This window comes from Ixodes scapularis, unplaced genomic scaffold (genome assembly GCF_016920785.2).
Source record: "Ixodes scapularis isolate PalLabHiFi unplaced genomic scaffold, ASM1692078v2 PGA_scaffold2__306_contigs__length_199485367, whole genome shotgun sequence".
Lineage (NCBI taxonomy): Eukaryota > Metazoa > Arthropoda > Arachnida > Ixodida > Ixodidae > Ixodes > Ixodes scapularis.
The window spans coordinates 159,636,338-159,662,163 of NW_024609857.1; the positions used below are offsets into that span (position 1 = coordinate 159,636,338).

The 25,826-nt window shown below is 46.6% G+C and overlaps 1 protein-coding gene across 2 annotated transcripts in view; it reads right to left on the reverse strand.

The window, feature by feature from the left end:
* The window catches only part of LOC8040843 (sine oculis-binding protein homolog A), a 215,711-nt gene that overhangs the window by 100,421 nt on the left and 89,464 nt on the right, over window positions 1–25,826 (reverse strand). For both annotated transcript variants that reach the window (XM_029992703.4, XM_042292085.1), the window contains exon 2: window positions 13,742–14,012. In XM_029992703.4, coding sequence (XP_029848563.2) covers window positions 13,742–14,012 — 271 coding nt within the window. The remainder of the gene's footprint in view (window positions 1–13,741; window positions 14,013–25,826) is intronic.

Below are 25,826 nucleotides of genomic sequence, written 5' to 3' on the forward strand. Positions count from 1 at the left end.
TGTCGTATTACGATAAGCGGGAAGCATTATAAGAACGGTATACTAATGGTAAATTAAATTCCTACTCTCTGCTTATCCTGAGCTTTTCCAATTTATAATCGCATTTTTCAGTGTCCGTAAAGAACAAATCTCCAAAATGCCCCCATTTTTAGAAAAAAAAAACAACAAAAAAAAAAACATGAGCACCGAAAAACATTTGCCAATTTTCCTTATAGACAAACACCGGAAAATCTGCGGCCTGGTTATGGTGCTGCTCCTGTGTATTTATAACATTTATAACCTAAAGGTTCTGGTCCCGTTACTCTTGTATTGTGTCTTAGTTTATTTTGCGCTGTTTTATTTTCGATAGTTTTACGGAGGGCGTGTATTCGACCTTATATTCATTAGCCTCTTTTGTCTTGAGTATTAGTCTCGCGTTGACCGTACACAGAAAAGAAGCGGAACCATAAGATGCTAAAGCAAAAACTTCAACACACCGCACGCGCTCGAAAGAAAAATCACAATTTACGCACAATCTCATTTCGTACGCATCAGACTCTAAGAGTAAGAGGAGCACCAAAGAAAAAGTGACGTAAATTTTTATAAGGCTTCCAAAAGCTCGACGGTTACATATCGACCTAGGGAAAACTACATAAAACAATACACATAGACACTCGCAGCAGTATTTTTCTTTTTTTTTAAATGCACAGAGTGAAAAACGAAAGAAAGGCACAATTTTTCCAATAAACGGAATCGCACAAAATGCTGCCAAAAAGAAATAAATAAGAAGAATTGCCAGGCGTGAGCAAAATTTTTGTGGAGGGCTCGATAAAGGAACCCAAATTATTAACAACATCCTGGTCACGCGAGGAAAGAAAAAAAAAAGCGCGTATAAAATCATTTTTGGCCGCAAATTTTCTTTCGGAAACCCAGCACCGTGGTGGGCGTGTCAACGGCCGGCCCCTAGTTGGGCGATCAAAGCCTAACAAGCGAGCTATCATTTAAAAGATGGGAGCAGCGGAGAGAGAGAGAGAGAGTCCTAGCCAGAATACGTAAAAAAAAAAACAAAAAAAACAAGACTCTTTCGTGCTTAGCGCGTGTATGTACTAGTATAGTTATGCGTTCGAGATATCATTAATTTAGCCTCCCTTTCGTTCCCTCCTCCCACTTCCTTGCTTTTCTACTCTCCGCCCTAATAGCAACGCCCTTGCGAAGCAAGATAAGGCCTGAGCAGATGGCAAAAAAATAAAAAAATAGAGGCGTACCAAGATGATAAACTGAGATGTTAGAAAGCCAAAAAACCGCAACAAAGCGCGTTCAAAAACAAACAAACAAAACGCTATTATTTTTTATGTTAAAAATAATCGTCGGAAGAAAATCCTTAAATATACCTTACATATACCCAGGTATACGAAGATATAGAACAAAATAAACTTAAGAAACTCTCAGGCACTATGAAAGATAATTAAAATTTTTTATTCTAAAATAAATATACTTTACAGACCATTCTTTTTTTCGTGAAGTGTGTGTGATACCCTCGTTACACGGGCGACACAGTTAAAAGAAGTTAGTCTATGCCCCAGTTATCACGCTATACCTTGTAGATTCCTGACCCGCTGCAAGCGGGAGAACAAGCTGAAACTTGACAGAACTGTCAAGTTTCTGTCTGAACTTGGCGAAATTTCGGCGTCTCCGCGGTGCCAGCGTCCTTGTGGTGAGACGCTGCACGCCGGACTGGTGGCGATGCTGACTCACGGTGGGCGGCACCGCGGGAATCCAGTAGTTAGAGTGCCCCGATGTTTTCTGGGCTGGCGACTCCTCCCAGAGTGAGGAACACTCTGTTTTCTGCTATAGCCTAACCGCCATCTTGCCTCCCACTCGTATGTAACCGTTTATCGGCTGTTTCCGCGGTTATTGAGCATTACCTACCAATGTAGTTGATTAACGCTGAAGTTTGGGCTAGTTGGTATTCGGGACATAATAAGAACTAAGACAGCGCGAAGACGAGGACAACGTAAGAGGAAACCGTCAGGGCACAGCACTATATCCTTTCAGTTTCTTTTTACTTTGTCTTCGTCTTTGTGTTTTTTTTTTTTTTTTGTATTTTATTACGAGCATTACAAGTACGAAATAACGAGGCATAACTTTGGGAACATGTAATTCGCGCGTTCCGTTGACTACGCGTTTGGTTTCGGTGATGCGTCTAATGGTAATCCGGAGACACTGTAAGACTGCATTTGCCATGCTTGGCTGCATTATCGAGTCGAGGAAGCCTTTCCGGATAATCTATTCCTACCTCAACGTGGGCTCGGCATTTTCACGGGCGCAAGCCGATCCACCGGTCTCACGTATACGAAGTCACCGCACCGCGGGGTCAAAATGATGGCCGCGGCCGCAAAGGCGGTACTTGCCCTCCCAAAGAATGTCGCCAATAAGGCGCAGCCAGCAAGCAACATTGAGGCACTCTAGCACTAGTGACATTTGAAGGGGGGGGGGGGGGGGGGCATGCTTTGTTTTCTAGATGGTTTTGATTGCGCTTAGGGTCCCTGGGTCCCCCAGGGGGAGCCTTCGCTGGAAGGAAGACTCGAGACTAGGGCGATGTCACTCCGAGAAGGAAACTCACCTGGGCACCCTAACTGAGTCAGAAAGGCACCGCTTTCTAGTTAGTTGTCCTAAACTTGGGGACAACTATGGACAAATTTCTGCAGCCATAAAGGCAAAGCTGTGGGCTCTCGTGCCGTCCACATGATAGTGCAGCAACCTTGCGAAGAAATCCAAACATAATTTCGAGCGGACAAAAAAAATAAATCTATTGGTGGATTTTTAGGGAATGCGTTAGCATGCCCCTTGGGAAACGCCAGTGGCAACCGCTGCTTGACGCTGCTTTCGCTGTCCACCGGTTTCGACAGCCCGCCTCCTTCGTTCACAATCCGTCTTCTTTTGCCGCCTACTTGGGACCAGCGCTAGTACTTGGCTCACACTCCATTTTGTAGCGCAAACCAAGGCACACGCGTCTCGCACGCCTGCAAGTTCAGACTCGCCCCGGTATCAGCGACCAGATTGGCTTCCGCCCCGTGACGTCGCCTCCCCCTTGCCTATGTCCTTCGCTCCTCTCCTCCTCTCTACACGGTATGCTCCCCTTTCCACTGCTTTGTCTACAGACGAAAGCCGTCAGTTTTTCCCTGTCATATCGGTACTAATGCTAACGCATCAATGGGCAATCAATCTTGGTTCCTAAGTATTCAATTCGTACGCGAAACTCTATACTCGAACTTCAACCATGTTCAAACTTTAAAGGCTCGTATTGTACGAACGAGGGGAAGAATCAAAACGACACAGGCGTATTATATAATGAACAGGCATCGTTCACCCCTAAAACGCAAATGAGCGAATGCAAAAAAAAAAAAGCAATTAGAATTCAATAAAAAAAAAGTACGCGGGCAAATTAAAAAAAAAAAAGAAATCATATGTATATGCCTGACCACTCCGCCCCTTTGGATAAGACGAAAAAACAAACAAAAACAGCCCAAAGGATGACTTCCTTGTGTTCCCCTCTAAAGAGGGCGGCACCATCGCCTCTTCACCGCCATTTTACTCGACTGCTTTCCTTAATCGCTGGACATGATGTGCGTCGTATAATATTGAAGGGCTAATCAGCCACTCGGGTCTATCATCCCTTTCGTCTTTTGTTCTCACTCATGTTTTTCTTCATTCGCTTTTTTTTCTTTTGAACACCCTATGCCGCCAATTAACTCACGCCATGTCCAAGCTACACCACAAGCTTTCCTCCCCTTCCCCATAAAAGACTCCCCCCCCCCTTTTTTTTTTCTGGAAAAAATAAACGCAAATTATCACTAATAAAACGAAAGTAAAAAAAAAAAAAAAAAAAGAAGAAACGAAGAAGACACAAGATGTCGGCCTGCCCTCAGGTACATCCGATCCTCCAGAGGGCGTGACTGAGAAGGCGGAGATTTTTGAGGGCGTCACACAGGCTGCCTTCAGCCGTTTGCTTTCTGACCCGTACGCTAAGTTCCTTTTTTTCTTAATTTTTTTTTTTTTTACGCGCTATCAAGCGTTGCTACTTTCCGTGTATTGGTTCTATTCGCGTACACGAGCGCCTGTACACATGGGAGGGTACCGGGATCAAAAAGGAATCACGGACGGGTGGGGTGGGGTGCAGGAGGAGGGGTGGCGATGCACGCGGTCGTGACTTTCGGTGGGACCTTAATACTGTTCTCTCCTTTTTTTCATCTTTTTTTTTTTTTTTTTTTGCTGGTAACTTTATCTTTATTACCTTACCTATTTTTACTTTTAAGGGAGGGGGCTGAAAGGGGAGGGTCCGCATTGTTTTTTTTTTTGTTTGTTTTTTTGGTTTCGGTTTCATCTTGGCTAGTCCCCGATGGATGAGTTCGCTGCTGTTGTTCATGGTAATTATTTTTTTTTCTTGTGACGGGTGCTATTGTTACACATGCTGCCAACTTATAAATAAAATGAAAAAAGTATTTACCCGGTTGTTTTCTGAAGTTAAGCTTTATGAAAAGCTGAGGTTCCCAAAGCTAGGAATACTGCTTTATAAGCGGAGAAACTAAAGCATATATCTAAATCTAAAATTGCAACGTTTAATATTTGGTGCGCATGTTGTACATGTTCTATAGAATAAACGAAAACAAATATCAATGAAACAACAGTGAGTGCGCAGGCGAGCTGGTAGAAGTTGATCATGGTGTAGAATACTCGAGACTGTATATATAACAAATATATCTACGTGCCTTCTTCGGTGTGGCATCGGTGGCTGTGCAAATTACCCCAGTGGAATCTCGGCAATGTCCACGCCTCGAGCTTCTCAATTTTATATCCCTTGGAAAAACGTGGCTCTCACACATATTTATTACATAAATATCAAAAATACGGCACGGACAGTCATTGCACGATCTGACATGGAAACACCGGAGAGAAAGTGAAGAGGAGGAGTTGAGAAAACGTGTGACGACAGCAGAATACTGAACTCTGATTGGAAGAATTACTGGGTTGGCCCAAATACATCTAATTCGTTTTCTCTCTTTCTCCATTCAGAGCGAACCAGAGCGCCGTCTGCTCGTGGCGCAGGGTCTGGCGTCCGGTGTTCAAACGCCAGACCTTGTGCGAGGAGGAGACGGGGCTCTTGTTTCCGCTGTTGGAAAGAGACAGTGGGCAGAGGAGTGTAGACCCAACGGCAGCGAGCCTTTGGGTCTACCCATTGATCCTTCCAATCAGAGCTCGGCGCGTCTCTCTCTCTCTCAATTGCTCACCGTATACACGATCAGAGGAAGGGGAAAGCGGGTACGGTTAAAAGAGAGAGTCAAGATTGATCAGGGGCCTCAATGATTACTCTAACGAAGGTTCAGGAGGAATTCAAGCGGGTACCACAAATGACTCGACACCTTGCTTGAGATGTCCTCCGCGGAAGCTTCACAGTGGCTTGGCAAGCATTGTCCGGAACGAAGCATATAGTGGGCCTTCGACGGTGGAGTGAGGCGGAACGCTTAAACGTAGTACGAATGTCTTCCTTAAAACGTCACAGGCAGAAAAAAAAAAAAAAAAAAGACTGGAGAGCACGGAATGTTGCTGGGAACGAGCTGGGCACACATATATTTTATGTGTGCGTGTGAAAAAAGGTGAGAGATGAGTGGACTATTTGTTTCCTCCTTTCCTTCGACAGCTCTTTGTCAGTTTGATGCGCCCGCGTGGGACAAGAGCACCGCGTCAATCGGACGTATGCGCTCGTCCCGGATCGATCTGTCGACGAATATTTGGATGCCCGTACGTGGCCAGTGAGTGCCGCGATCATCACTGGCGAATGACAAGTAGCATTGTGCGCTTCAAGAGCGCGGTGGAAGCTCGGAGTCATCGTATCCGGTGCCCAAGCACGTCGCGACCGAGTAATTTCTCATTTCGCTTTTGAGTGTAGGAAAAGAGCGAAGGGGGAAGAAGTTGAAAAAAGCATTTCATGGTCCCTCTTTAACGTCGCGCCCTTTAGGCTGCTTCTACCGAAGCCGAGTTTTGACTTCCACAGCAGCGTTCGTTGCTGTCAAATTTAAGAGTCAAATAAAACGCGTAATACCTAAATAAAAAAAAGACAGCGCTCACTTTGCGGCTAAATAGCCTGAATAAAAAAGGAAAAAATATTCTTCCTGTTTTAATATTTTTTTTGACGGTTATGAGAGCGGGAAGAGGACTATAAACATGGACAAAATGTTTCGGAGGAACAGTCATGTATGTACATGCATAAAGTTCGACAACAGTCGCCGGTACCAAAATGGACACATATACGACACGCAATTCGGACGTCTAAAAGCAAGTATTAAGTATTGATTGTGAATTAAACATTACTCTTTTTCTTTTTACAACGATAGCCACCAGTGTTGCGGAGTTGCCACTCAGGAGTTGGAATGATTCCGGAATCATTCCGCATTTTCGCGACCCCGGAATCGAATGGGAATGGAATGGCGGCAACGTTCAAGGGAATGGAATGAGAATGGAATTAGATGCCTTTGGCCCGGAATGGAATGGAAATGGAATGGACCAGGTTCTTTATGTATTTTTTATTTTATTTATTTATTATTATTATTTTTTTACGTTCAGCTATACGGAGCCAGTCAGGGAGTGGGTTGCTCAAAAATAAAATGAGCGGGAAACTGGGAACCCGAGTAAGGCCCTAACAAACTTATACGCAAAAAAAAAAAAAAAAAAAAAAATGTAATACAAACAACAAGCGTCAAAGCAATGAACAGAGGGGAAGGGGGGGGGGGGGGAGGGGGGCGGCGGGGGCGCCTTTCGCCAGTGAAGTTCAACACATATCCGAATGCGTCTGCGCCTGTAATATTGTACGGCTCAAGGGTACGTCATCAGCCGACGTGAACGTGACCCGCTACTCTGGTGATCCGATACCCACGAAGGAGGCCAGACGTGGCCTCGCTGTGCGGACCCAGACTTCGTACGCCTGCGACTCGTCTCGAGCGTACTGTTTCTGGGAGAGCTCGCACCTGTGCCGGCCATCTCAGGTCGCAATCCACGAGGTCCCTGTTTGAATGATTCTAGGCGAAACTTGACGACTGCCTTTCATGCGTTGGAGGCGGAGAGTCGGCAGGGAGTGCCGTCACAACAGGGATGCCACCGTATCGATTTTTCAACCGTAACAGAAGATAAGACATATGCTTCAGGATGCTTCAGGTGATCCACATTTCTCGAAAATTCCAAATGCAACTGCCTGCATGGTCTTCAACGAGGTCACGTACAACGAAAGTACGTATTGTCCTTTCATACAGCAGCGTGGGTAAAGTTTCGTGTTCAAGGCAACACCTACAGATTCAAGAATACTGTAGTTCATCCCACCGTGACGTCATGTGATCAGTGCTGACAGGGGCGCCCTTATTAGACAGGGAAGTGGTGATGTTTTGATGGAATTTATTTAGAGGTCGTAGTTTTTTCGCATCACTGGTCAATCAGACAGGATGCCAGGGAAGGGACCGCAGTCAATCCTTGATGGAACGTTTTTTAAACCCATTGAGAACTCTTCGTCCGGAACCACTACCTTCAAGGCCAGGTGCCAAGCCTCCGGGAAAGTAATTTCGGGACCAAAAAAAAATACAAAAAAACTTCCACTTCAAACTTAAAGCCTCATCTCAGTTGACGTCTCAAAGAAATTTGAAAAAATGTATTGCATTATTAGTATTTATATTTCTGCCCTCTCTAAAATGTATTCTTGTATTTGTATTTCCAAAGACTTTTTGCCTCTTTTAAAAATGTATTTCCGATGCGTATCGCGATACATTTTACAGTAGAGTAGATTGTTGGGCTTAGCTGGTTTTGGAACTTAGAATACATTTTATCGCTCAAAAACAGGAACACAAAGTCGAGAATCAGACACCAGATATATTTGGGGTTACAGATATATTTGAGACTTGATTATCAGTATCTTAGCAACTATTTTCATCTATCCCAGTATTTGTACTTCCAAATACATTTTTGAATATTTCTGCCGAACCCTGCAACGTAATGCAGCTGTCAAGTGACACTTTTAACATTTAGGAATTAAAGGAATGGAATGGAACGATTCAGCCATTCCAGGAGTGAGAATGGGCCCAGTGTCCCCACTCCTAGGAGTTAAAAAGAATGGAATTATCGAAAACTCTAATTCCCCGGAATGGAATTGGAATGAAATGGGGGTGCCCATTCCGCAACACTGATAGCCACTATGGTCACCGTGACGTCACATAAAGTGTCAAGGACGTCATGATGTCACGTGATGACGCAATCTCCAGTGACGCCACGGTGTGACGTCACGTCGTGTGGATACATTATGCCCCAATAAGCCGCTTATGGCTCGTCCCAGAAAAGACACTGTTTTATCTGCCGACATACTGAGAGAATGACCTGCGGAAACTCCTCCTTCGAAGCCGTAGCTTGGAAGTTGTCTACAGAAACATTTTAGTACGACCCTATACACGTTTGCAAGTCCGGTCTCAGGGCGCCGCCATCTTCCTCAGTGGGGTGCGCTCTCGGGAGCGGCCATAATCCGATTACGACGCCTTAGCAAGGCTTCGTAATCGGATTATGACTGGTCCAAGCGCACCCCAGACAGGCAAGATGGCAGCGCCCTGAAGCCGGACTTGCAAACGTGTATAGGAGCGTCATACAAGGAAGACCTGAGACAGTCTCTGCAGGCTGTCTTTTGCGCGATGTATTGGCGGCGCTAACCGCGGTTTTAGGGTCCGATAAGGTGTCGCAGCTCGCGCTCTGACTCGACTCTGGATTCACACCAGACTCATCAATTGTTTCCCCCGTTAATTATGTCGTTTTAGAGCGCAGCTCTCAAGGGCCGTTCACACTCTTGCGACCTCTTAAAACTGAGTTCCTTAAAACCTCTTACAACGAGAGGACACACTGGCGCCATCTATTGGGTAGCAGTGTAAACTTGGCGATCCGGCATATTTTCTATTTCCCTGCCGCATTATCCTCTCTTTCTTGGCTCGAAAAACTTTAGGCAACGTTATAAACGAGCCCTTCTTATAGGTATTACACACATTTGACCTCTGAAATCTCGCAAAACCTCCGCTCTTGTGAAATGCAGTTCCAGGGTCCCCGCATAGATGGCGCCAGAGTGCCAGTGTATTCTCTCGTCCTAAGAAATTTTAAGTGGGTTTAACAAGTCTCGTCTCTCTCGGTCGTACTCGGTTGTAAGAGTGTGAACGAGCCTTTAGGCGCCCGTTTCCAGCTTGAGCGGCGAGGGCGTCGGCGTCGCCGTCGGCGTAACCGCCCCTGCATTATGGGAAACGTCCCATAATGCACTGCGGTGACGCGCGCGTTGCATTATGGGACGTTTCCCATAATGCACCGGGCGGGAGGGAGGAGGAGGAGGAGGGAGGAGGAGGAGGAAGAGGGAGAAGGAAAGGGGAGGTGAAGGAACAACGCGAGGAGGCGAAGAGCACGGGAGGAGTAGATAAGGACAGGGTACGGATGAGGAGGAGAAATACTGTCCCCTCCGTACCCTCCCTCCTCCTCAAGAGTTGCGCTCTAATTCGGCATTACAAGCAGTTGTAAACGTCTTTCATTTTTTGTTTTTGTAATTCACACCCGCAGGGGCCCATTCAGAAGAGCTGCACTACGTTTTATATAGATGAAATTATATAACATCGGACATAAGTAAAAACGCGCCACTACACCGACGTACGAAATTTATAAACAAATATATTTTACAAATACACCCGACTCTCGCGGACCACGCGATGAACAATTGTGCCGTCTCGCTTACTCGACCCGCTAACTGGATCCCACCGGACTGTTTCGCAACGCCGCTCGTCTATAAATGAACCTGGCGCACGTAAGTCCGCGGCAGGCCGCCTTGAAGGAAGCGTGCGCCCCGCCGTAAGAGGACTTATATGTCACGTAGAAGCCGCTGCGTAACAACCTTATACGCAAGGAGGTTGCAGCCTGCTTTCTGAATGAATTACGAGAGCAGCGGTCGAGGTCACAATGCGACTACATCATACAAACGACAATCCCCGGAAGTCTCAGGCGTGTCACGCTATAGTAACACACGCGCCCCCCCCCCCCCCCCCCCCCCCCCCCCCCACACACACACACACGTTCTGCAGCCATTTTTGAAGCGTATGTGTGTATAAAGCGAGCATGCTGTAAACACGCGTGTGGCGTGCCCGCATGGTACATCTGTCACTTTGACAGCAGCCAGGGGTGGAATTAGAGGGAGGGGGGCATGGATGTCCTGACCCCCCTCTCGATTTCTGCATGTGTAAAAATTTAGGGCGTGGAAACGGGGGAGGGGGGGGGGTTCTTAAACATGTGGTACGCTGACCAACACCTCCCCCTCCCCCCCCCCCCCCCCCCCCCTCTCTCTGGAAATTCCTACATCCGCCCCTGGCAGCAGCGTCATTGATAGCACGCGGCTGCCATCTTCCTGCAAAATTTTCAGCTTAGTCTCGAATTTAAATTTGTTATAGCGAGCGCTTATTGTTACTGCTGCTGCTGCTAATGCTGCAGTCACACACAGTGTACTGTTGGGACCGGTTATAACGAAGTCGGTTATAACGAAATAGCGGCTACAGCGAAGTGACTTCCGATTCCCGTTGACTTCGTTATAACGGGTCTCGACAGTATCGTTTTCTGTTTCCTGATCTGTCTTGCCCCGAATGTCGGACGACGAGAATGCCTTTTGTCCGCGATGGGACAAGGCGCTGCGTGTCGATAAAGACATGTTGTCGTGCTCGGATTGCCGACTGTCCTATCATTCGGGCGACTGCTCTGGTGCAGCATAGTCAACGTTTGAAACTAAAAGAGACGGCTATAAAAAAGGCTCGACGCTGTCCTAGTTGTAAATCTGGAAAATTGAAGGCTCTTCCGAAGGATTAGAAGAGCTCGGCATGGCGAGCCTTCTACGGAGATTTCCCGCAAGCTGAACGATCTGGCCCGTATCAAAATAATCGTAGATAACACTGAGAATAAGAACTTTCCAATAACTATAACGACGTCCTTAAAAGCAAATAACAAAAAAAAAAGTTACTGAAGAAATGAACGACCGATAAACGTTCCAGAAAAACAAAAGCAGGTCCATGAAGCCGGCCGATAAGGTGAGTGGCAAACAGGGAAGCTCAGCTTCGAGATTCATAGAATCGCAAGAACAGAAAGTGAAAACCTGTATGACAAGGTCAATGAGGTCGCGTCGCAGCTCCCGCCTCTATGACAAAACAAGGTCGTTGCCATTCACCCCATTACCGACAAAACCCGACAAAGTCCCCCCCTAGTATTGTTAACTTCGCTAAGCAAAAAGTAAAAAAAAAAAAGTAAATAAATCCCGAGCAAAAAAAAAAAAAAAAAAGTGGCGCGAACTTTGAAGTTTTTATTCTTGAAAACATGACCAGAAAAAAAAACGAGGTGGTATTATCGATGGAAAGTGAGTAGGTCCAAAGGACTGAGTTTCTTAATGTATGGCACCGAAATAGCAGCATTCTGGTTCATTCTGGTACGTAGAGAGCAGGCACGTAGCCAGGATTTTGTTTCGGGGGGGGGGGGGGGCCCGCCCATGACAAAATGCTGTATGAGGGGGAGGGGGGGCCCGGGCTCCATGTCCCCCCCCCCCCCCCCCCTGGCTACGTGCCTGGTAGGGAGGATGGTGAACGAGGAAACGTCGAAAGAACTGAGGACGATTTGGTTTGAGTAGATTGTGAAGACTTTTCGCTATGAACTCTTACCAACTCGCCCAAATGTTCATTCTAATGGACTTTATTCTTTTTTTTTTATTTTGTTGGTGTTCTTTTTATAAAAAAAAAACAGTTTTCCATTGCTTCCAAACGAATTAAAACTCCGCGTTGAGCAAACATGTAGTTCCCATTTAAAGTGTTTGTATCCGTACGCGACAGCTAGCGTTCAGATAAGTCAGCAGTGAATAAGAGAAAAACAACCTTGAATCGCTTTTTGGGCTGTATGGTGTTCTTTTCAATATCGTCAAGTTTACTGAGATATGGTACACGGACAATTCCGTTGTGTTCCGCTTGCCGTCATATCGTACGTATTGCTTAAATTGCACTACAAAGCGCGTTGAAGGATTGGCTATTTTGACAAGAGTAGGTATAGACCAGGGGTGGCCAAGCTGCGGCTCTTCGTGTGTTAAAGTGCGGCTCGTGGCTCCCTCCCCTACCCCAATCCCCCGCCTCCCTCCCGGTCACACGAGCAATTCCCCAAAACTTCCCCAAAAAGAGAAATGGAACGCGTTTTAAATCAAAAGACAGGTTGCGGTTTGGCAGTCTTGTGCTACTGCTACCTAATACGTGCAGTTGGACTGCTTTTTAATAACGATCGTATTGAAAGTAGTTCGAGTTTCGTTTATTTTTTTATATTTTGAATAATTTTATTTTTAGTAGTTCGAGTTTCGCTACAACTTTTACCGTACTACCTTCATTAGAGAGTTTTAGTAGATCGTTCCGATACCTCCGATAGCCCCGATAACGATACTATGCATGCACAAGGGAGGCGGTGGCGGAGTATCGGGTATCGTTATCGGAGTCATGGGAACGATCTACTAAAACTCTCTATTATCGCCAGCAATATGTTCGTGTTAGTGGTTATTCTTTCACTACAAAGCCCATTAGCTCAGGCATCTAAAGGAAACATATTAGGACCGTTTCTGTTTAACTTATAAAAAAAGGATATCGTAAACTTTAACGCTGAGGCCAAATGAGTGTTTTCAATTGTTCGCTAATAATACGTGCATGCTTTTTTTTTCTTGTGAAACATCTGAGGGAGTAATTGATACGGCCAACCAGACTTTAGTTAGGGTTAAATCATATAAGGTGATAGCAACTCATTAAAAATCAGCATTAGTAAAACTAAAAGTATAATTTTTCGGCCAAACCATAAAGAAGTCGTAATTACCAAAGCTTTAAGTATAGATGTGTCTTGAATTGTAATAGTTGGTTGTTTTAAAACCATCTTAACGTTTTTAAATGACAAAATGCCATGGTATAACCATATAAAGTATTCTATTCTGCAGCTAGCTCATTTCGTGGGAATCGTGAATAGATATCGTTGTTTTGTTAGAATTTTTTAAATTTTTTATCGGATTTACCATGCCGTCATCTCGTCCGGAGCACATCAACATTAACGAAAACTGAAAAGCCATTTCGCTTACACACACACAAAAAAAAAACAGGTTTTAAGGTGTATTTCTGATATGGCTTATGATTTTCACACTGCGGTATTATTAAAAAAAAAAAAAAGCTTAAGATAATTTACGGTTTTAAGTTAGGTGAATATCGATTATGCACTAATTAAAAAAAAGGAAGTACATGTTTTTTTTCTGTTTTCTTTTTTTCCTGTGGAACGCTTGGCGTTGTTGAAAAAGCATTCGGCAAAAAATGTAAAAAAATAAAAGTGCGCCTAGAAAAAGGGAAAACAATTAACCTGCAGTTTTTTAAAGCCTTGGTAAGAATATGAAACGAGTAACGTAACTACGTTACCAGTTACTCAAAGTAAATAACGTAAGTACGTTAGCCGTTACCGTTTTGAAAACGTAACGAGTACGTTACTGCGTTACCAGAAAAAGTTAAACGCCATTACGCCATTAACGCGTTACCACCCACACTGCTCGTAGCATCCGCTGGGGCCGTCCGTAACGTGAAACGGAGTATCGGTCATTCCTCGCTTAGTTCATTCCTTGATCCACTCACTCCGTCTTTGGTTCGTTCGCTCGGACGTCTGGAGGGGCACTCACCGTCGGCCCTGGGACTGGAGTCTCCGCCTCCGGGCGCCGGCGCCGGTGGCCCCTCGTCCGCCGTGCCCGAGGAGGCCCGCTGCCCCGCGTGCCGGTGGTGCGGCCCCCGGTGCCTGTGGTGGCGGCGCTCGTTGCCCGAGTCCTCCGGGCCGCTGTCCGAGCTGGACGGCGCGAAGTGGGTCAGGTTCAGGCCCTGGGTGTCCCGGCTGTCCACCGCCTTCTCGTAGCCGTACCAGCCCAGCAGCTCGTTCATCGTCGTCTCCGCGTAGTCCTGCACGCCCACAGACGGGGGAAAGCCTCCTGAGAACTATACGGCCGCTCCTATACTACCCAGTCTGCGCGCTTCCAACGACCTGTCGGCGACGCGCCAAACCGCGTCGCTGTCATCCGCTTTCCAAGGTTTGCCAAACCACGAGGACGCGTATCTTTTACTTACGCAAAAGACAGGCGCGTTCGCTGCAGATATGATGTCGAAATTATGCGTACACCCGTGAGCGATATGAAGGTGAACAGCCCTCCTCTTGTTTTTGACGCTCCTGCAAGTCTTGGAACAAGCTCTGTTCCAGAAGAGGGCTAGAACGCAAAGTTTAGACCCATGGCCACGTACCATTTGAGACGTTGAGAGTTAATATAGCTTTGGAGAGCGTAAAACAACCAAGAAACCAGGTAAGGTTTCATATTGCCGGCGGTTTCATATTGCCTTCATATTGCCGGCGGGCGTACAGACACGCCTCGGGCATGTTCCAAATATGTTTGTAGATCATGTACCCTTCGAACGGAGTTTTTGGACGACCGATGTGACCGTCATACGAGGCAGAAGCGTGCCTCAGACGGTGTATGCATAACCGCCTTTTGTAGGATGTACTAGCTGCGGGACCGCGGCTGCATTGTCCGACGGCGACGTAAACGTTTGTTTTTTTTTCTCGTTTTTTTTTTTTTTTTTTTTTTTGGGGGGGGGGGGGGGGAGGGGGTTAAGAACGCGATGACTCCTAAAGCTTCCACCGTGCTCTCTAAACACAATGTCCAACTTGTCGTCGTAACGGACGACAAGTAGCCAGGGTTCCAACTCGTGATGTCACGGTGAGGCAAATCCCGGTCGTGACGTCACGGAGAGAAAGCATGAAAGCTACGGCGCACTGCTGAAACATCTCGGTGACGGGTTAAGAATTAAGGTACAGTGTACTAGAATACTTGGGTAGTGTTGGGACCGAAGGGGCTCGCCTGAAGCGCGTGGTATTGATCGCGACAGGTGTCGCGTCCGGCGCCTTATCCGGAAGGTGTGCGCATGCGCGGCTGCACGCGCGAAAATATGAATCTTTGGTGCCGCTTTGGTGGAGTGCACGTAGGATTTCTGATACAGCTACGACCTGCCAGCAGTCGTACCGCGGCATCAATTACGCTGCGGCACGATCGTTAGCAACATGATGCTTCAATGTATTGGACGGTACAAGCTACATTACCCTTCCTTTACATAAAAACAATTGCGGCTTTAAAGAAGCGGTTTCGGTTTGTCGGATGGTGAGCATATTAAATGAAATGCCCATTTCCTTGGTCGCAAATGCCGAACATTAGATATTTGAGAGGGATATCTCAAACTCGGAAGCAGTTTTTTTTTTCCTATCTTATTTTATAACGGAACGAAACGGCACATACTAAAGTTCGAGATTGTTTTAGTATGTTTTTAATACCCCAGGTTAACTTCTCTGTCTTCTTTTCTGCCCGTCTTCTTTTTCTTGACCTTAATTAGCTCGCTTCACTTGTCACTCATTCTTGTGTCCATTTATGCGACGAACCGCCCAAGCGACGGTCGCAAAGGGATGAGAATCTTCTATTTCTTCGTGGCTGCCACGACCATCCGAGAATCACCCGACGTTCGCTTGTAAGAAATGGCTTATAAGCCGTGACAATTTTTATCACGCGTTTTAACATTTAACTTAAGTCCAAAAACTGAGACAATGTGGGCTGAACAAGTAATGCCTTATAAGATTCAAAGAAAACAAGAAACTATTTCACATCATTTTGAGCAGAAAACATGAGCACACGTAGATCAGGCAAGGAAAAAGTTGAAATAGTTTACAACACGGCATTGAAATAATGGCTACAATGTGCAGCGCATACATGGTTACAATATGCAGCGCATTATCCTCTTGAGGGTAAACCATCTGAAATCTACACGCTCACAACAATACATTTAACCGACAGCTGCTTTCTGACAACCAGGTAAGTCTCGCCTGAGCTGGGTATTCGAAGGGAAACACCCATGGTTCCACAGGGGGCGTATCTGGTTCACGCAGACATTCAGGGTGTTTTTGTTTTATTCTTTACAGAACTTTACATATTTTACAAAAAAAGGATGTGGCAGATATGTGGATGCCGTCTTTCGTTATATCTGTAGGGCTCGGTGGACAATGCATGGGTGAATAACCGTTGCAATGTTTAATAATGAACCAAGATCTGTTAGTTAACTTGTTTATTAACGGCTTAATTGACCATGGTGCAATTGCAGTTTTAAAAGGAGTCATTATTAAAGGCAAACACAATTTCGACAATTCGCGAAAAGGCAACGAGGTTCGCAAAATTAATCGTAAAAGTTTGCCTTTCTTCGCTTGGTTCAGAAACCGCGTTATGAAAATAATACGTAGAATAGTAACTTAGTCGTCTTGATGTGTGGCGCCGGCGAGTTCACCGAAGAAACGCTGTCGAGTTAATGACGAGGGGACAGAAACAACTGCGTTATTCTTCTACGCATCAATATCAGCACAACCTCATTCGCGCTTTCAGCGCGCAGTTTTTTTTAATTAAGTGAAGAAAGGCAAAATTTTAGCGATGAATATCTCAGGACAGAACGAGCGGGTTGGTAGAGATAATTAAGCTTGAGGAAGAAACGAAAATAGACGGACAACACACAGCAAAAACGAACGCCTTGTTACTTTCGCTCAAAGCTCGTTGTTTGTTCGCGAACTTTTTAAATTAGGTTGGCCTTTAATGATGGCTCCCTTTAAAGCTGCAATTGCAACATGGCCCATCAATTCAATTCAATGTTTATTTGATGAGTTGAAGAGTTTGGTCCCATATCTTGGGACCGGCTACTTCAGATCAAGTAATGTACAGTATGAATGATGACTAACATCCAAATATAAAATGATAACACCATGAATAATACTCTCAGTTGCCGTACACGCACAAAAAAAATACACGGTGAGAGAAGCGATTACGCAATAAATACATATGTACATATGTACTATAGATTACTGTAACATAGTAATAAACTTACTATAAAAAAACGCAGTTATCTTTTAAGGGCGCGTTGTGCGTGTTTTGACCTTCGTATGATACCTAATATCTGTAAACTATCTTTGTGTCAGTTAAAAAATCACGTAGTAAAGTTGATGCCCTCTTCTGGCTTTTTAAGTCCGGCCAAGCTCCTAACACCTTGGCCAAAGAAAAAGAGCGATTGTCGAGTATGCTTAGTCCAACTCGTAATCGAGTTCGCCACTGGTCGTATCTGGGACAGTCCATTATTATGTGCTCGACGTCTTCCACAGGGTGGCCACACGTGCAGCTCGGTGTTTCCACCTGTTGAATTCGGTAAAGAAATTGGCCGGTGTACGCAACATTTAGTCGTAGGCGATGAATTAGTGTTTCAATAGGTCTGCTCAAGTAATTATGGACTGGGCACCGAAGGTCTCGATCAATTAGAAGGAGTAGGCTCTGTTCCGAGATGCTCTTGAGCCATGTGTCAGGGGACATCATGTTTCTCAGACAACGAATGTACCGCTTGGCATCGCTTTTTGTAAAAGGTGTGAGCTGAACGTTGTTGCTTGTATATGCATCCGTAGCCAGTTGGTCAGCTTGGGTGTTTCCTAAGATACCGCTATGTCCAGGAACCCATTGAAGGTGTACCGTATGTCCAATCCTTATTGCTTCCCCAAGTTCTTCACAAATTCGGTACACAAGAGCCATATTTTCGTTGCGAGTGTTCAGGGTATTAATGGATTGTAGTGCTGGCTCGGAGTCCGTACATACAACCCAGGAATTCGCTGTCGAGCTAGTTTTGATGTATATTGCAGCCGCGAGTAAAGCATGCAATTCTGCGGTAGTTGAAGAAGTATGATGTGACAACCGAAAGGATGACGAATGGCTGAACTGGGGTACCACAAATGCTGATGTTGATCCTTCATCCTTGGTTGATCCGTCGGTATACACGTGGATGTTGTCGTCGTATTTATGCTGTAGATGTGCAAGAGTCAATGTCCTTGCAACGTGTGTATTGACCGAGGCTTTTGTTTCCATGCCTGGAATGTTCATGTGGACGTCTAGTAATGGTAGCTTCCATGGTGGCTTATGAATGTCCTGAACCCAGTGTGTTTGTTCAGGGATTAATAGGGGCACGAAATTTAATGTTCGAAGAAAGTTCGTCCCTTTGCGAGAAAGAATTTCAATAAAAAGTGGCCGCGCAGAAAGTCTAAAAAAATTACGACATACTTCCTGGATTCTTAGGATAGTTACTGGTGGTTCTTTGGCTGTAGCGAGTGCGCACTGGATGTTGCTCGCGGAAGACCTAAGCATACTCTTAGAGTTCTTGCAAGTATATAAGTAAGGCGAGCTTCTGATGTGTTGGAAAGCCCCTGTAACACAGGTATAGAACAGGCAATTGCCTGTCGCACTAGCGCTGTGTGGAATGAGAGCATTGGGTCAATTGAGGCTCCCCATTTTGCACCCGCGATGCATCGAAAAACATTAATTGCACTATTAATTCTCCCCTCCAGCATATCTATATGTTTGGACCAAGTCAGGGATTGATCCAGTAGGACGCCAAGAAATTTGTATGATTGAACTCGCTGAATTGAGTCTCCATTTACATTAAGTTCGAAACCAGGAAGCTTTTTTCTGGTAAATGGTATAAATGCAGATTTCGTGGCAGATATCTCCATTCCTCGTTCTCTTAAAAAATTGTTTGTCGTGTCTAAGGCTACCTGTAACTGATTCTTTAAAATATCTGGGGACGAGCCAGAGATCCAAATACAAATATCGTCAGCATATATAGATATTCGTAAAGGTGGCTGGAGTTTCTGCGGTAATTGCGCCATTACGACATTGAAAAGAGTAGGGCTCAACACGCTACCTTGGGGTACTCCATGGTGGAGTTCATGATGCTTGCTGTCTCCATCATTTGTACACACTACAACGTTCCTGCATCGAAGAAACTCTTGTATCCAGTGAAGCATGCGTCCATGTACACCAAGAAGCACAAGTCCTTCAAGAACATGAGCGTGACTAACCGTATCAAATGCTCGGCGAATATCTAGGAACACTGCCATTGTAATGTTTCCGTTATCTCGTTCGTACTCTACACATCTGGTCAGGTCTAAGATACCATCCATTGTGCATCTACGTGGACGAAATCCTGTAATTTCTTCGGGAAACGCTTTACTAGTTTCCAACCACCACTGTAAGCGGTTATGTAAGATCTTCTCGAGCAGCTTTCCGACGCAACTGGTTAAACTTACAGGGCGAAAGGAATCCAGGCTCAGTGGTGATTTCCCAGGTTTTAAGAGCGGAACTATTTTAGCTAACTTCCACGATTCCGGTATTGTCTCTGTTTTCCAAACTTGATTGTATATTTCGAGAAGAGTGCTGGTGGCATCGGGGCCGAGATTTGCTAGTGCATCGTAAGTGATCTTATCGAGACCAGGAGCTGTAGACTTGCGGGTGTTGTGAAGTGCACAAAAAATGTCACGTATGTTGATTTCATGATCTAGCTCTGCATGCACTAGATGCCTCTTGTTCTCGAGGGTACGAGCAGCCTGCGTCTTGGAAGATTTGTATTGGGAAGTTGTTACCACATCGCTTTGTTGTGCTAACAGAGCGCAAAATTCATCCACGATTGTTACTTCCGATATGCCCCTCAGAAGCGCTAGCGCGCGGAAGGGTTGTTTTTGCATAACGGGCGTGCGAAGAGAACGAAGTATTTTCCATACTATTGGAATCGGTGTGAAGGGGGTCAGATTGCCGCTGAACTTCCTCCATCGGCGGACTGAAATAATTTGCAGCTCTCGACGCATGAGCTTGTGAATATGTTGGGCCTGGTTATAGTCTTCAACATCTCCTGATCTTCTATAGCGGCGCTCTGCTCTTCGTCTTTCTGCGCGTAGCTTTTCGTATTCACCATTGACACCAACGTGTCCGTTAGGTACAGGTACAAGACGCGTTGCCCGTTCGTAACTAAGCAAGATCGAGTTCGCAAAATCATCGGGCTCTTTCAAATCGGTATGTCTTAAAGTATTTAAATGTCTGAACATCTGCCAGTTTGTTATCCGTGCTCTATGTTGCTGCCCACGAATATTAAGAAGAGGGTGTTGTACGAGAATGGGAAAATGGTCGCTACCTCGGGTTTCTTTGTCTGTCATCCATGTCATTTGAGGTGAAATGTCTGGAGAACATAGAGTCAGGTCTTAACAGCTGCAATAGGTAGGGCCACGAACAAAGGTCGGCGATCCGTCGTTGAGGACGCATATGTTATACTTGTCCACATACTCGGCAATGACATTTCCACGTCGATCGCAATGGTCACTCCCCCACATTGTGTGGTGTCCATTGAAGCCTCCACATATAATAAAAGGAGCAGATACGCGACGAAATATTTCAGAAAACCCAAATGAAGCTATTGGAGTTTGCGGTTCGATGTACACGCTCACAACTGTAACTGAAGACTTACCACACCGTACTTTGCAGGCGACGAATTCTGGACTATCTTTCGTAGAAGAGGACACATGTACTGATACCAGATCTTTCTGTACAGCTAGCATCGCTCGACTTTGACCATTTTGACGAGATGATTTGTACTGCACGTAGTTTGAGAGGCGAAAGTCGTCGTCCACGCGAGCTTCGGTTAATGCAAGTATCGGTATGGTGTTCTTTTTAAGAAATTGACGAAAATCACCAGACTTTTCCCGTAATCCGTTGGCATTCCACTGAAATATTCCTATTTGGCTGTACAAATAAGGCATTGGAATACTCTTCATTCATCGATGTTCGTGAAGACTTAAGTAATCTTTCCATAGCGAATAGGGCTGTTACCTCAGGAAGATTGTTGGCTGCGGGCACGGTGCTGAGTATGGCCCTTAGAGCCGTAAAAAACATCGGTACTAGCAAATGCGAGACGTCGCTCGATTGCCGTGTTTCAAAGTAATCCTCCCGATGATCGCGTCTGCGTATATCACGCTTCTGTGTGCGGGGTGCTGGCACAGGGGAGAGGTTTGATGCTCGGTCTCCTGGAGGCGTTTGACCAGGTATCGTCGAGTTTAGGTGAGATGGAGTCTTGAAGTTGATCTGGGCGTTTAGTTGGCGTTTTAACACGTCAGAATACTGCGGCCTTTGAGGTCGTTTAGATACTTGTGTCTGCTTTGATGATGTAGAGGGACGAGGGGGAAGTGGAGGTGGGCGAGAAGGTGGTAGAGGAGGCAGCGGGGTGCGTGTGACCTCAAGATTCGGGGAAGGATAACGGTTATTTTGTATTGGTCCATTTAGGATTTCATGTTTTCTGGCTGCAGCTGCTGCCTTTTTGTGAGGACAGCCTGAAAACGAAGCGCAGTGATTGCTTCCACAATTTGCACACTTTGGATTAGTTTTGTCCATGCAGTCCTTGTAGCTGTGTGGTCCAGCGCACACCTTGCATCTCTGTTGCCCGCTACAGTGTCTTGCGAGATGCCCATGTCGTTGGCATCGAAAGCACTGTACCGGGGTTCCAAAGTACTCCATCACAGGATGACTTGAAGCCCAATAGGACCCGTGCAGGCATTTGGTGATTCTGTGGAAAGTGAAGAAGGACACTTTCTGTTGGTTGTTGCTCCATGCTGCCGTCTTCTTTTCTTGAGTATGCAATTTTTCGTTGGACTGCGATGACACCGGCGTCCTTCAGGTAGTCTAGCAGTTCGTAGTCTGAGTATTGGACAGGAATGTTGTTGACCTTGCCAACATTGCGCGTGTATGACTCGGACACGGTCACTGTCACGTCTATTCCGACAAGAGATTTCATCATAAGAAGCCTGTTCGTTGAGTTCAGCGTCGCCGTGTTGACCGTGATTGTGCTATCTTTCCTTATGCGAGGTGCTAGTAATTTCTCTTGGGATACTGTCACGATTTCTTTTGCTATTTTGTTGGGGTTGATTTTCCAGAACGAGGTTCTCTGTTCTTTTGGCTTGATAATCAGTGGGATTCCGGCGGGGCGATTTTTCCGCACTGTGACTTGAGTGAAGTCGTCTTCGTCTCCAGGAGTGCCGTCATGAAACGAGTAGTTGGATGTCCTGTCGTCGTCCATTTGTTCCGAGGGAAGATTCACGCACTGTTTCTTCAATGGAATGTCGTCATTGATGTCTTTAGCCGTCAGTTGAGGTTCTTGTAGTGGTTGACGCGCTTCCGCTGCAGAAATGTGGCTCGTAGTCGCGACGGTATCCATTTGAGCGTCCGAGGTCAATGTCTGGTGGATCGAGTCATTGGAGCGGGGCAACTCTGTCGCAAGTGGTCACTTTTTAGGCGGCAGGGTTGTGCCCGGTAATAGCCCCGTAGGGACCAGTTACGAAAAAGAATGTTGAAGTAGCCAAATTGAGCAGATTAGCATAAAATTTCAGGCTTACAGGAAGAGCGGCAGAAAATGGTGCTGGCTATTCCAATCGTCGTCGTCGTTCCACATGGCCCATCAAACATTTCATTAACCCTTTGCCTACCGCAAAAATTAAAAAAAAAAAAAAATTGAAAATACCGATTTTTTCTACGTGCCCTATACTCTGTTTCACCTTGTGTTGTACTGCAGAAAAGGCTACAAGCGCGAGCTCCTTGCTCTAGGGCACATCTCGGCGGCAAGAGCTCCCGTGCACCAAGGGCAGCTGCCAACGCTATGAGCTCGCACTCCTAGCTTTCGCTACATGCACCGCTCAAAGAGAAAAAAGAAAAAAAGAAAAAAGAAAAAAAGGAAAAAAAAAAGGCGGGCTGCGCGAGCCGTATAACTCGACTACAGCGCCGCCACGAACTGTCAATACACGCGCCCTCACGAGCTCCCGTTGCCGAGCCGCTCCGGTCCCAACACTACCCAAGTATTCTAGTACACTGTAATTAAGGTATGCAAACTCCGCCTCCAGCACGCGCTGCTCCTTGCCCTTTTTTTGCTGTCCATGGCTGCACGTGCTCGCAAGACGCGGAAACGTTGTCGAAAGTGGAACGCTCGCGAGGTGTTTTGGTGCCGCACCCTTCCCTCTCTTGACGTCATCGCCTCGCGAACAGCAGGTTCGATGGTGTTTGGGATTAGCACGGCGGGAGCTCGAACTCATCGCGCTCTTAAAGCAGCCCACTGCCAACACCATCGAAATTCAAGTTCTTACGTTCCTATTATTTCCGTCGATGAGAAATCCTTCGCTGACGTCAGCATTGGGCCATTCGCGGCTAGAGTGCCTTCATACACACGCGCGCTTTTGCTTGAGTGGTGACATCTCAGCCATTTTTCCACCCAATCGTTTTTTTATGCATTTTGAAGTGCGCGCAATCCGGTGTCACTCAGCTCGAGCGCGTAGCTCTGGCTGATGCATAGACGCCATCTTACCGCCCAAGTCACGCACCGAGTGCGCGAGAGCGTCACGCGCTGGCACATTCCGGACAACAATGGATGTCTTCACCCTGAGACAGACAGACATCTAGGCACCCTATTCGCGGCAGGCCGACAGCGACGCTTTTGATCGCGCAAGCCGCCAATAGACGCTTCTAGAGCCACTAAATGAGCTGCGCTTAGAGTATCGGCACTCCGTTCCCCGACATTGTTGTGGGCGCCGCCATTTTAATGCTTAGTAAAGACCAGACGCAACTGCCGATCGTCATGATTCAAAAGTGCGACTTCCTCAGCATCCGATTCGGTGTTAGGAAGCTCCTGTAATATTGCTTTGCTTTGTCGCGAACTGTTTAAACACTTGTGGAGGACGAGAAAGAGTTTCCTGTGATTCCAGATAAAGCTTGAGATAACTGGCAACCGTGATTTTAAGCCACAGTATGGCCAAATGTCCTTACTCTGAAGCGTAGCTTATTTAGAGGCACTATACTTCGTTTCAGCTTCGGTCCAGACGCAGCCAAAGCACAAGCGCGAGCTCCGGGCTTTCAGCATCCCTGCCAATTAAGCACGCGCGCTCGTGCAGTGGAAGCACTGTTCTGGGCCACATGCTCGCGCTTGTAGCATCGGCTGCGTCTGGACCGAAGCTGAAACGAAGTATAGACGATACCAGGAACGGCCTTCTGGTCGGTGGCATTTTCTCAGAGCTCGTGCGTACCGCGCGTGTTTCGCTCGCTTTCCGAAGCTCGGCTGTGATTCTCCCACGCTGCGCTGTGATTTTGTAAGCACTGGAAGTTGGAACGGTGTATTGGCGACGTGAGCGATCGAAAGCGTCGCTGTGGTCGGCCCACCAAAATTGGCCGAATGCTGATTATGACGTCAGCAAAGGATGTCTCATCGACGGAAATAAAAGGGATGTAAGAACTCCAATTCTGACGGTGTTGGCAGTATTGCTTTGAGAGCGCTATGATTCCAGACTTCCACCTGCTCAGTACAAATGGGAGAAAGAAGAAGGTACCGAAGAGATCGGACGCGTTTTTCTAGGCTCCCGATATTAGGCCTAGCACCTAATACTTGTCTTGAAAGTCTGGGGGGCCGGTTGTCGAAAGACAATGATGCCGGCTCCTCTGGACAACCAGGAAGAAGCGGCCAAGACTTCGAGCCCTCAAGACCAGCAATTAGAAACCATGGACATGGACACGAGAAACCTCGCCGGGCCAAGCGCCGGACCCGCCGCTGTGACGACGGGACCGGCAAGTTCGACCCCAGCGAAACCTTTGCTAGTCATGACACCAGTCATCGAGCTGCCCACTGTATTTCATTTCGGTGAGCAAGCCACTTCTTCACCAGAGAACTCAGCACCGACTGTTGAGCAGGCTCTACGAACTTTACTTTCGAGCATTTCGAAGGAAAGCCTTGTAGACATCTTCAAAAGCATTTTAGGAGAGACTCACAACATTGTTCCTGTTGCCGAAAAGCAACAGAAGAAGAAAACGAAAGCCAAAAAGGCCAACGAGAAGGCGTCGACCGTCCCTACACACACGCCTGCAGGCGCTACGTCAAATATTCCTCCGCGAAGTCAGCCCCACGACACGACGGAGGATAGGACGTCGCAGCCAAGAGCTGCAGCTGTGGTAGAGGAAGCGCCCATGCCGCAAGACAGCGGAGATCCTTGGATAACCGTAACACACAAGAAAAAAGGCAAACGGGCACGGGGGAACCCGAATGCGCAAGCAATAACGGGGGTTGTCGCCAAGCCCCAAAAGCGTCGGCAAATCGAGTACAAGATCCGCCTGACAAGATCACGTACTTCGATCAAGCCGCTCATTCCAAGACTCAAAGTGCTTCTAAACAGCACACATGCACCAACGAAATACACCATGTACCTAATAGAAAAGGCCAATACCATCTCGGTCAGGACTGACTCGGAGGCATTGGCGGCCGTCCTAGAGAAGATCGTCGAGGTCGACATCGAGGGCAAGAAAATACCCGTTCAAGTCTTTCGCACTTACGGCGCAACCTATTGCAAGGGAGTAATTTACGACATTCACACCCTACAAGAAGATCCCCAAGACGAGGTACTCAACCTTGAACTGGAATCGGAGAAGGTGCGCGTGGTGGCCGCCCGACGTCTGGGCAAGACCAACACCGCAATGTTAACCTTCGACGGAGACAAGCCACCGCGATCCGTCTTGTACGGAAGGCGGTACATGCGAGTGTTCCCGTACATGCCAAAAGCAGTGACCTGCGCTAACTGCCACCGCTTGGGACATAAGCCGGACATTTGCCCGACTGCTACGGTCTGCGCAACGTGCGGCAACACGCATAGCGAAAACCAGGTGGGATGCCCAACTCCGAACGCCCTGTTCTGCCAAGGGTGTAAGAAGGCTGGGCACATAGGCACAAACCGTGCCTGCCCCACATGGCAAGAAACCAACAAACGGATGAGAGAACAAGTCAGAAGCTATAAGGAACAGCACAAGCTGCAGCAAA